This window comes from Psammomys obesus, unplaced genomic scaffold (assembly GCF_907164565.1).
Source record: "Psammomys obesus unplaced genomic scaffold, mPsaObe1.curated_primary_1811, whole genome shotgun sequence".
Classification (NCBI taxonomy): Eukaryota; Metazoa; Chordata; class Mammalia; order Rodentia; family Muridae; genus Psammomys; species Psammomys obesus.
In genome coordinates, this window is record NW_026585644.1 from 28,369,686 (window position 1) to 28,382,350 (window position 12,665).

The 12,665-nt window shown below is 35.0% G+C and overlaps 1 protein-coding gene across 9 annotated transcripts in view; it reads right to left on the reverse strand.

The window, feature by feature from the left end:
- Window positions 1-734: 734 nt before the first annotated feature.
- Pum2 (pumilio RNA binding family member 2) overlaps window positions 735-12,665 on the reverse strand; it is a 71,508-nt gene continuing 59,577 nt past the window's right edge. For 5 of the 9 annotated variants that reach the window (XM_055625855.1, XM_055625846.1, XM_055625875.1 and 2 more), the window contains 8 exons: window positions 9,511-9,778; window positions 8,877-9,006; window positions 8,022-8,156; window positions 5,997-6,134; window positions 5,187-5,312; window positions 4,859-4,980; window positions 4,426-4,618; window positions 735-3,724 (listed from right to left, as the gene is read on the reverse strand). In XM_055625855.1, the coding sequence (XP_055481830.1) occupies window positions 3,593-3,724; window positions 4,426-4,618; window positions 4,859-4,980; window positions 5,187-5,312; window positions 5,997-6,134; window positions 8,022-8,156; window positions 8,877-9,006; window positions 9,511-9,778 (1,244 nt within the window). In that variant the 3' untranslated portion in view covers window positions 735-3,592. The remainder of the gene's footprint in view (window positions 3,725-4,425; window positions 4,619-4,858; window positions 4,981-5,186; window positions 5,313-5,996; window positions 6,135-8,021; window positions 8,157-8,876; window positions 9,007-9,510; window positions 9,779-12,665) is intronic. The other 4 variants (XM_055625896.1, XM_055625890.1, XM_055625882.1 and 1 more) reach the window with 1 other exon arrangement.

Genomic DNA, 12,665 nt, shown 5'->3' on the forward strand with positions numbered 1-12,665 from the left:
GCACTGTCTGCTTTTCCAAAGGTCCTGAGTTCAATTCTCAGCAACCACATGGCAGCTCACAACTATCTATAATGAGATCTGGTACCCTCTTCTGGCCTGTAGGCATACATGCAGGTAGAGCACTGTAAACATAATAAATAAATCTTTAAAAAAAAAAAAATCCTGTGTTTAAAAAAAAAAAAAAAAAATCAAGCCCTGGGAGCCTGGTGGTGCATACCTTTATAACAATGCTTAGAGGCTCAGGCAGGAAGATCTCTCTCTCTCTCTGAAGCTAGCCTGTTCTACACAATGAGTTCGAGGACAGCCAGGGATACACAATGAAACCCTGTCTCAAAACAAAAACAACCAACTAAAATACTCCCACAAAAACAAGATAATTATCATAAAATAAAAGAAGCAAGCCCTGCGGCTAGAGAGATGGTTCAACAATTAATGTCCTAAGTTCAATTCCCAGCAACCACATGGTGGTTCATCTATAATGGGATTTGATGTGTTCCTCTGGCATGCAGATCTACATGAAGACAGAGCACTCATACACATAAAATATACAAATGAATCATCAGGGCGGATAGGCTGTTGACACAGCCAAATTTACAAACTCTGAAATAGTAAGGTAAATCTCAAACTCAGGTTTGGACTCAATATGCATTTTCCTAGGATACAGTCTCAAGTTTATGCAGAAGGGAAGGCACAAGTTCGTGTGAAATTAAATGACATAATCAGGTAATCTGAACTGAGATACAGAGGGATATTTTATCTAGAGAAAAACACAAGACCAGGTTTATTTCATACAATGTTATTCACACATTTCATTTTCTAATTTATACATAATATACAAAGAAGTGAAGATAACATTTCACATGAGCCAATAAGAGCCAGGACTTAGACAAACTGGTCCAGAAATGATCTATATCAAAAGGAGACACTCAAGAGTAAAGCCTAAGCAATTTCTGCCCAATCAGATTTCTTTATTCTGAAATGTCTGATTTTTCTAAAGTTCCATGCCAACATACTAAAAGGTGGAATCAGGGTGGGCACCAAAACTGGCAGACCAAAAAATTTTTACACAAACAGTTATTCTTCTAGAATATGCCTAAAAGTATTAGGAGGACTGGGTTGTCAGCACTGGGATGTATGAATCAGGACTGCTAGAGGATTCAGTTCTCTAAGACTTGCCACTTTCTGTACAAGTGACAGCTGCCTGGGCATCCAAAGGGAAGGGTGAGGGCAAACCATGGTGTGCCGAATTTCTGCAGAAAGAGCTTTTACCAATCTCTAACACTGATAGCTTTGATCCTGAAACCAAGGGCTGATGCAGGGAAGTTATTTAAGTTCAACCCAGGGCCAAGACACTCTGAGGCAGGCAAAACAAAGTAGAAAAAGGGGGAAGAGAGTCATTCTACATGGAAGAAAATACTGCTACTGTGACAGGGACATGCTGATGAACCAGTGTGACTGAGAATGGTGACAGTGGCTAGATCTAATGGCCTCACCAAAGGAATGTTGGGTTAGAAAGCTAGAATAACTCAACATGAAAGACTCCTGGCATCCCAAACTTCATGCCAAATTTTAAGGTTCATGATACGAGTAATGAAAGGATAGAATCTTTATACTCAATATTGTGCTGATTGTTTTTCTTCTGCAGACCTCAAGTAAAAAATTCCCTTCTACAATTCATCTGACAGAAATAGCATGTTCATTTCAGTTTTTAGTACTGAACATAAGTGGGTCAACATAAATGTTTATACAAAATACTGACTTCAACAAAATACAAAGCACTTTCTTTATCTTTCAGAAACTGAATATACAAAGCAATTTTTCCAAAATATTTTCATAGGCAAAGGATTAAAAACGATTTTAATTATACACATAAGGTCACAATTTTGCCTTAAAAAGATTGTTGGGAAATGTACATAAGGCCGCTTGTAAATGTACATCATGTTACTGTTATAATGTCTTATGTCCAGAGGAAAAATTGTTATCATACAGATTTGCTTACTTGGGAATAGGCTATTCAAAAATACAGTACTCTTCTGTACAAAGAAAAAAGTCACATCACATTTAAAGATGGAAAAAGCATTGGCCTCTATGGTAATCAAATCTCAGTCCAATACTTTCTATTTATTATGCACAATACCCTGACTTCAATTGAAAGTGATCCAGATCCTAGCATGTCCATTATTAACAGAGTCAACAACTATGTTATAAAACAAAATGTTTTCCACAATAATAAAAAGAAAGCTGGTTCATACTTCTGAAACCATATAAAGATAAAAAATTTTTAAAAATCACTCTCATTTTGGAGAAATAAATTTACATTATACAACACTATATTGCCAGGTTAAAGAGGGCAGAGATGTAAATGTACACTAAAATGCAAATGTTTCCCAAAGAGATAAAACGGATTCCATTTACAGCATGAAGGTTTACAAATGTACACCTGTACAACCAAGGAAAGTCACTACGAAATTAGCAAGGCTTTCATAACAAACACTGAAACAAGATCTGCTTTCAAATTGTAAACTTACACCTACCCCTACACACACAATGCGTTTATTTATAGGAAGGAAAAAAAAAAGCTCTCTGAATATGCAATCATGCGTAAATGCTGAGCTACCAACTCACGTCTCAGTGGCCTCTCTCACCTCTATCAGATTCCTACTTTATGTATCTACTATGAAAACGAAGAAAAAACCAACACTTCCTCAACAGTCTTGTAATTCTATAATTGAAACAAAATACAAATCTCCATCCGTTCTTGTCGCAAACCAAATTGAAAAGTTAGTGTGAAAGTTAACTTTTCATTCAGTGCAGCTTTAACTGAATGGAAGTGCCACCATGATTTTTTTTTTTTCTAACTCATTACAATTATAAGTATATACAATTCTTCTGTACATTCCCAGGGACATTATAGGGCAGTAATTTTATTAAAACCACATCCACTGTAAATAATGTTATCTCAAATCATTTTATTCTTGTCTTTCTGAGTTTTTCTTCGCATGATAGTTTGTGAATTACCAAAATACAACTTAACTTTCTCTTTAAAATATTAATAATATTTATGCAGTTGATTGTTAATCTGTTATAAAAGGCTTCACACAAAGGAAAAAAAATAAGAACTATAATTCTATATACATCTCTATAAACCTGTTGTGCTATGGGGTTGTAGACCTACCAGACTGCAAGCCAGTTTATTAAAATACTGTACTTTTCCCTTTAAAAACTATTTTTTTGTGACTTTACAAGATATAAATTTACAAAATATGTGACAACTTTTCCTTTTTTTTTGTTTTTTTTTGTTTTTTTTTTTGTGGGGGGGATACAGTTACATCATATACAGACGTTCTGTGCTTCACCAGAAATCCAATCTGATAGGTCTCTACTCAGGGCTGAATATAATTTATAATTCACCACCCCCACCCCCTAAATATACACAAGAACCTTAAAAATTTACAAATGGATGAAGAAAGTCAATAAATAGTTTTGCTTTAAAAAAAAAAAAAAACCCAAAGATTCATAGTTGAATTGTGTTTTGATAATTCACAAAGAAAACTCATTCTTTGAACATGGTTAAGTCATCTTCTCTTTTTCCTTACAGCATTCCATTTGGTGGTCCTCCAATAGGCCCTAGATCTGGGCTGTTTTTCAAATAGTATTTTTCCAACTTGGCCAGTATATGCTTCCCATATGTATATTTGCGAAGAGTAGTAATGTGGGGTCGAATCTGAAAAACAAATAAGCTCATTAAAAAACTAAGTTATCAGAGCTTCTGGTTTTTAATTCACTATTTTTTTGTGTGTGGGTGTGTACATGCCAGTCAGTGTGTAGAGGTCAGAGAACAACTTGAGAGTGTCCTCTACTTCCACTATGTGGACCCTGGATATCACCTTTAGGCATCATGACAAGTACCTTTATCTGTTGACCCATCTTGCCTATTTTCTGATTTAAAATGAGATAACTTTGTTATTAAAAATTAAAAAGGTATATATAAAAATATCTCAAAAACATTTAAAAAGGTCATCTTAACACTTTTTTTTTTGTTCAGTGAATCAATAAGCCACTGCTGTGTCACAAGCAGACAAGGGAAAACTCTAAATACAGTGCAGTAGGGAGCTGCTATGTTCTTCAAACTTACACTGTTCCTTTCCAGCTAGACCTACAGTGAACACAGTAGCTGTCACAGATGAGACTGGTGAATAGGCACTCTTCTCACACAGACACACAAGCTTATGATTCCTAAGTACAACTGGGCAATATATAGGAAATCATCCTTCAAAAATAATTGTGATTTTACTGAGTGGACTATGCTACCCATGCACTTTAACTAACTTTTCTAGTATGGAGAAATTAATCCTACAGAAGCCCATGTGCACTCAAAAGTCATGCAGATGGAGGTACGTATTATGATGCAATGAATTGCATTACCTTATGCATGATTATCTTCCTCTGAGCAGGTTCAGCCATATCAATCATCTTCTGAACCACGTAATTGGCGTACTGATCCTTCATCATGGTGTATAAGGCACTGTGAGGACCATCATTCTGACAGCAAACCTCGTCAATCAGTAAAGCTCTCTCAGCACGGGAAGCATGAGTAACACACTTTTCTACTACATTGCTAAAGATTAAAGGCACACACACAAAAACTTTGTTATTTTTTTTCTTTATAGCCAAATATTCTTGATTTTTCAATTTGCTTCAATTACTAGAAAACAGAAGACAAAATATCTCATTTTGTAATTACTTTAAAACAGAAATTAGTATCCCAGGACATCCCACAACTTGACACCCATAAATTTAATTATGGGCTTACTAAAATATTACATAGAAGGAGTTAGATGAGTGACTATTGCAATACCTGGCAAATTTATGTTGACTCAGGGCTAAGACCTTTCCTCTGATTTCAGAAACAATTTTGCTCTTATCTTCAGGTCGACCATGTTCCAGTACATGCTGAATAACATAATTGCCATACTGATCCTATGACAGACATAAAAAAAAAAAAAAAAATCACTGTCCATCATTAAAAATGATGACTATTTAATAAAATATGTAAATCACTGTCTAAAATTCCAGTAGAATGAAAAGATTACAAATATATTTCTTCACATTTTTACAGTTTAACAAATTACATTTCTTAAAAAATTTCAAAATATACAGACACTTCAATTATTAGGGGATTATACCTGTACCAACTGTTCTGTGTGTTGGTGAAGTTCTTCTAAGATGGGTAAGGTCTGCTCTGCAGTGCAGTGCTCTAGAATACGTTGAATGACTCTGCAGCCATAAGGATGGGTTGAAAGCACAAATACCTTGACATAAACAGAAGGACTGAAATGTACATCTGCTGTTACTTTAGCTTGACAGCATTTCCCTTTTACTTGTTGAGCCGCCTAGATGCCTGAGGATAATTCTCATCAAAAATAAATCTAATGGGCAAGAGATGTAGCTCAGTTGCCTAGCATATGTAAAGGCCTGGGTTCAATTCCCAGAACAGCAACCCAAACCAACCAAAGCAACACAATAAAAGGAACCTAGTCATAAGACCAATAGTGGATGACAGTAGAAATGAATGAATTCTACAAAGAGGGTTGCTTAGAAGTATAACCAGGGGTATTAACCATTGTGTTTTTGATACTAGTTATTTTGGCCTTTGTAAACATAGTTTTATGTTTTTTTTCCTCCTCAGGATTATGGAAAACACATTTGTAACTATTTCTATCTAATGACTTAACCCATTCTTTTTTTGTTTTTTGAGACAGGTCTCACATACCCTAGGCTGGCTCTCACACGATTCCTAGAGCTAATAATGACAATGCAATGTTCCTGCTTCCATCTCCTGAGCACTGAGATTACAATTGTGTTCAACTGTACCTGATTTACATTTATTATTTTCTATTTCTAATAAAAGTGCCAGGTTTAATCTTGTACTTAAAAATGCTAATATTCAAATTATAAAATGCTCTAAGAAAATTAATGTCAAAAATTAATCTTACTTGTCCTTTGAAAGCATCAATGATGAACTGCAGTGACTGTGGCTGAACACATTCAATGCATTTTTGTACAACATGGTTTCCATTTTGATCTTTCACACATTTGAGCACATGACCATCTAGCTCCTTGACCATTTCACTCTGCAAGACGTTTAAATAATTATTTTACCAAAGAATCCAATAAAAATATTCACATGGAACACATTTAAAAATATCAACGAGAACAAAGCAAACTCTATTTCCTGTATTTTAGAATATAAAAATTTAGAAAGCATTCAATAGAAAAGTTACTAAAGAATATCACAGGACAGACATAAACAGTGATACTGAACTTGCCATACTTAAACTTCGGCTTTCACTACATACATATCCTGTAATTATATTTAACATCCCAATCCTTTATTTCTAAGGAATCATTATTAATGGCTGCATGAGTCTTTCAAAGTGATTAGAATAAAAAATGGGATACTGGGTTATCTGTGTTTCACCTATTATCAATAATTATAATTACTGATGAATATTTTTCTTGTTTACTGCTTACAATGAAACTTAAAATAAAATTTTACTATTACTGACTTGTATGTCTAATTAGAACAGAAAATTATTACTACGAAGGAATGGGGGCACACATACTCAATCTAATTGTATTTAAAGAATCTTTAACTCAACTACATCCCAACACAATTATGGAGGAATCCTGTTAATTCAACCTACAACATGAATTTATGCCTAAACTAAAACACACCAGGTTACAAAATATAATTACCTTAAAAATTCATATTAAAAAAAAATAGATCCTACCTATTTACCCACCTCCTCATTACTGGCTAGTTTTAGGTCAACTTGACACAAACTACAGTCATTTTGGAAGAGGGAACCTTGAGAAAAGGGGCCCATCAGACAGGCCTGTGGTGGGCTTTCTTAATTAGTGATTGATGTGGAAGGGCTCAGACCACTGTGGGCACCCTGGGCTGGTAGTCTTGGGTGGTGCTATAAAAAAAAGGCTAAACAAGCCATTGGAGGGCAGTGAAGTAAGCAGCACCCCTCCAAGACTTCTGTAACAGTTCCGGTTCTTACTTCCAACATGTGAGCTGAAAAAAGCCCTTTCCTCTCTAAGTTGTTTTTGGTCATGGTGTTTTATCACAGAAATGAAAACTCTGAGTTACCCTCCTCTCTCTATTTGTAAACTGCAGAATTTGCTTTTATTGTACAACACTCAAAAAAACCTTTCTACATTATTACTATAAACTTAATTATTTTGTTCAATTCTATTTTCATGTAATATATGAACACATAAAATAACTTTATATTGAAAGTAAACTTAAGATCACCCAAGAACCTACTAAACAATTAGTGTGCTGCTAAGCATATACTTTAAAACCTCATAAAATAGCATTTATTCTCGTATCTTACTCTCAATTTTATTTATTCAAATTATCATAAAGATTATATTCATAACTTAAAAGGAATTCCAATGAATATGTAACAAGAATTATATTGGCCCTTTATTACAATATTGAGACTATCATTCTCTTTTCTTTCAGTAAATCTTTTCTCTGTGTGAGGTCCTGGCATGAGCTTGGTCTCAACTGCAGCCCCAAACAAGTCAATCTTGTTAAGAGGAGTATTACGTTTCTTCACTGATTAGACTTTTAAAATACATACTCACATGTGCGTGTGTGTACACGAATTGGAATACGAGAATGTTGTTTGTTTAAAATTCTTAAAATAGAAATACAACTAAACCTCAAATACCGAAACTGTGAAGCGCATGCTGAAACCGCAGATAATAAAAAGGTAAGCAATAGCAAAGACACAAAGGCACTCTATCTGCCAAACTGTAGGCACTTCACGGAGAGACAGTGAATAGATCAAAGTTCTGCTCTGGAAATTTTAAATAGCAATGAGCTGTTTAAGACAGACTTTATGAAAGGATCTTAAAGATGCCTGGGAGAAATCTTTAGGTCATATTTCCTTAAGATTAAAAAATTTTAAATTAAATATTATAAAACTTGTATCTCAACTTACAATTACCTGCTGATCAGAAGAAATAGACTCTAATGCTTTTTGAATAACACGGCAGCCATACATCTGCAAGGCTAACGGTAGGACGTGACCACGAATACGGGTAGCCAGGGCTAATTTCTGATCCAAACTTCCAAACTGAAAGACAGCATTAGTAAGAAATGAGCATGACAGTACTTTGCTAAATTTTGGAACATACTGTTTGCTGTGCTTTTTAACCAGAGTAAAATCTAAGACTAAAGAGATGCTTGTAGTAATTACCTTTTGGGGAGTGTTAAGTCAAAATCCACCTGCCTTCGCCTCCTGAGTGCTAAATCTAAAAGTGTGTGCAACCATGCCTGGTTTATCTTTACTCTTTTGTTCTTTAAAACTTTATTTTTTTAAATGTGTATGTGTACACCCTCAAAGGAGAGTGTCAAAGTCCCAGAAATTGAAATTACAAGTTGTTGTAAATCTTACAATATGGGTGTGGGGGAACCAAACTGTTGTCAAAACAGCAAATATCCTCAATTGCTGGAGCTATCTCTGTCTAGCCCCACTTTGGCCTTTTAGAGATAGGATCTGTCTCTAAAGACATTGGTGAGTAAGATAGACTGCCTCCTGTTACTCATCCAGGTGCTGGGATTACAAATGCATACCACCATGCCTAACTACTTACTTCTGTAGGTGCAGGTTCCTAATTTGGATCTTTCTGTATCTACAACAAGGAGGCCTTTACTGACTGGGTCATCTCCTCAGCTCTGGAACATATGATTTCTAAATATTTGATCCTAGTTTTATATGCATCATTATGTAAAAGTAACTTTAGAACTATCTGCTGACAAAACTGTGTGAGCATATAAACATAAATGCACTTACCTCAAAAAACTTCTGTATAACATAGTTTCCAAAAACATCAGTCATTAACTGATAGGCTGCCTGTAGAATTTCATTAAATACCATCTGTCGCTCAGCTGGAGTAGCTCTCTCTAGCTTTTGCTGTATGAATCTATACAGGAAAAATTTAAATCCCAAGATAATAAATCAAAAACCACCTTTGTGTAAAATCATCTGCATGCCCTATCTCTTGTGTATGTGTGAAAAAGAATCTTGTAATATAGCCCAGGCTGACCTAAAAATCACTATGTACCTTAGGGTAGCCTTGGGCACTTACCAATAGTCAGCAAAATTAAAAACTTTTCTTTTATCCTTTCCTTGAAAAGGGGAAGGGAGGGAGGAAAGGAGAGACAGAGGTGGTCTCACCCATAAACATTTGGATTTTTTTTTTTTTTTTTTTTGCGGGGGAGAGGGGTGTTATTTGTGTAGCCTTGGCTGTCCTGGACTCACTTTGTAGACTAGGCTGGCCTTGAACTCACAGAAATAGGCCTGCCTCTGCCTTCCAAGTGCTGGAATTAAAGGCATGTGCCACCACCATCTGGCAGACTCCTTTGTTTGTAAAGGCAGTAGTGTTCAACAGAAACAGCAAGAATCATGAGGAACCATAACCACTTACCTGGAGCCATGCTGGTCTTGAGAAAACTCAACTATATGTCCAATCAAGTCTCTGAGCTGAAGGTTGGGGAAGCGGTTGTTCCTGAAATCTTCTAATAGCCTACTGCGGCCAGAGGGCATGATATCAGATCTATTATATCGGAGCCGAGAAGGAGGAAAGAGCTGGCTGCTGGAGCTAAACAGACTCGAAGTGCTAGAAGCACTTCGGTATTTTGCTTCTGCTCCAGGTGCTGCAGAGATATACCGACCACTACCATTTGTCAGTCCTCCTACAACAAAGCAGCTATGGTCAGGAAATATTTCTGACAAGCTATTCCACAAACAAAAGTTACTTAAATTATAAACTTAGTCAAATAAGCTTCAACAAAGCTTTCAATTATATTAACAAGTAAATTATAACTAGCTAGTAAAATTCAGATCTGGAGCAATGAAAATGCTTTTAAATTCATTTGCAGTCTCAGGAAATTGCTCAGTGGTAGAGTGTTTGCTCAGCACAGTCAAGGCCCTGGGTTCTGTTCCCAAGAGCACAAAAAAGAGATTTAATTTACAGTACAAAAGCTTAACAATGAGTAAAATCTGTACTTTTGGAAAATACATTAAAATATATTGTTAATATACTTCCAAGTAAAGACAAGTCATTTTTAGTCAGTTCATTAATGTTTGAAACTTAAAAACAAACAAAAAACCAACTCCACAGTATGAGGTAACATTTAAATTATACTTTTTCTGTAGACTTGGAAGTGTTTATTAAAAACATTCCCCATAAAATGTCATTCTCTTGTAGATAAAGAATAGTAATAAATAGCAGTTATTCCTATAGCCATACTGTAAGTTCCCAACTTATGTTTATTCCATACAAGAAAATAAAAAGGCATTAACAGAAACAAACTTAAATGAGAAAATTGTTTCATTATGAGTAACATCTAATGTACTTGACAGTGTCCTTTTAAAACAGGAAACTATAAAGACAATTATAAAATGCAGATTTAGTAGTTTACAAAAAGCAACATCCCCCATCAGCTGTACTTATACTAACTGTACATATAGTAGTGCTAACACAGTCAGTCCAGGCCACAGTGTAGAGATGATCCCAATACCAGTGCAAAGTCAGAGACCTTAGAGTCCAAAAGAAATGAAAAGGGACAGGAACAGCAAGTTTAATACTCAAGTGTGAACTGAGTTTCACTCTTTCCTCTTCAACCTCTAGCATCTACTCTAACATATTTTTTTTTCTGTGAACTTCACACTCATTTAACAGTTGAATCATTAATCCTTGTTCAATATCATCAAACTATACCAAACTACATGCTAGATACCTGGTGTCTAAATATATCTAGGTATATACTAAAAATGAAACTAGAAATCTTAAAGAAAAGAAGATGTTATTTTTAAGTACATACATGTATGTGGGTGCATGCACACATGTGGTGGTTCTCTCAGAGGACCAATGGCAGATCTCCCTAGAGCAGTGGCTCTCAACTTAGTGGGTTGGGAACCCCTGGGGGAGGGGGTTTCCACATATCAGATATCCTGCATAACAGATTATATCCTACATTATTATTCACAACAGTAACAAAACTACAGTTATGAAGTAACAACAAAATAATTTTATGGTTGGGCATCACCACACCATGAAGAACTGTATTAAAAGAGTGGCATTACGAAGGTTGAGAACCACTGCCTTAAGAGATTATTAAGGAGAACGCCATGTGTTGACTTGATGGTGGCAGATTGAAGTTCTGCATATTCAAGCCACAGACATTCAAAATTTGACACCAACTACCAGAAGCTCAAAGAAGGTAAGGAAAAAGTTACCCTATGGAGCCTTCAGAGTATGGCCAAACCTACACTTATTTTGGACATCTAATCTTCAGAAATGCGAAATACATCTCTGTGGCCTGAGGTCACCTAGCTGTTTATTAATTGATTTTGGAATGCTTACTGTTAGTATTCTTAAACAGAGAGCACATGTGCTCTACTTCAGTGTGAATAATGGAAAGACAATAAAACATAGGAATGAATGTCACTTCAATTTGTTAAAGTTGTACTAATACAGTATTTTCAGATTAATGACCCAAATGTATTACCTTTCACTTTTTCTTATATTTAAAAACATTAAATACATTTAAATACATTAAAGTATACATCTTTCTATGTTTCTCTGACAGCATTATGATGCTTCTTTGTAATAATATAGAACAATGTCATTTTAGAAACCCTGTGATACAAATGTATTTCCATTTTATTTGTGTGAAAATGATCCTGAGCAGCTAACAACTTAAATCAAGAAAGCATAACTACTAATGAGTTGTACTAAATAATTAACTTAAAAGTTTGTAATAATGTTCTGCTGCATTTTGATGAAAACATTTAATATACTTTATGATAAATAAACTTGGAAAATGACTAACATTATTGTACAGGATGTAAAGTATATAAAATTTTCTAACTATTAATTACCCACACATAAATAACATTTTTGTTGGAGAAAAGACAAGGACTACATACTTAAATACTAATGTGAGCCTAGTAAGAAGCATAACTTTGTGTACCATCTTAATACGCTATTGCACCAATGTAGCAATTATGTCATGTTAAATTTAAATTTTGTGACCATATGCACAAACACTGGGTAACGGTAGACCAGAAGGTCCACCATAGTGAATATTTGGTATTTTTATTGTCTGTGGTTCTTTTCTAAAAGCAATTTAGAATTCTTATCTTGTAGTCTCTAATGCTTTAACTAAATGTATGGATGTATGGTATCATCACCACACAAAGTCTTAATAACTTCCCTCCTACAGGCCAGGTTTTAACATATGACCCATACAGACTTCACTCTTCATACTGGCATTATATCACTTCCTTCAAGAACTTACCGTGCCAACTCCATTACTCCATCAAAAGGGAGTGATTCTATATGGTTTCAAAGCTGTTTGGATTTTACATCTTTCATGAAAACTACCTTTTTCTATGATAATAAACACAAGAACACAAAAATACAAGAAAAACAAGAAATATCGGAAAAACATATTTCCCCATCAAAAGAATCAGTAGGCTAGATTTCTATTAGTTAAGTACTATGAACACGTGGACGAAGGCTACTTCAGTCTTTCTGGTTTCAACTGACTTCTCTTCGACTAATAAGTCTGTCAT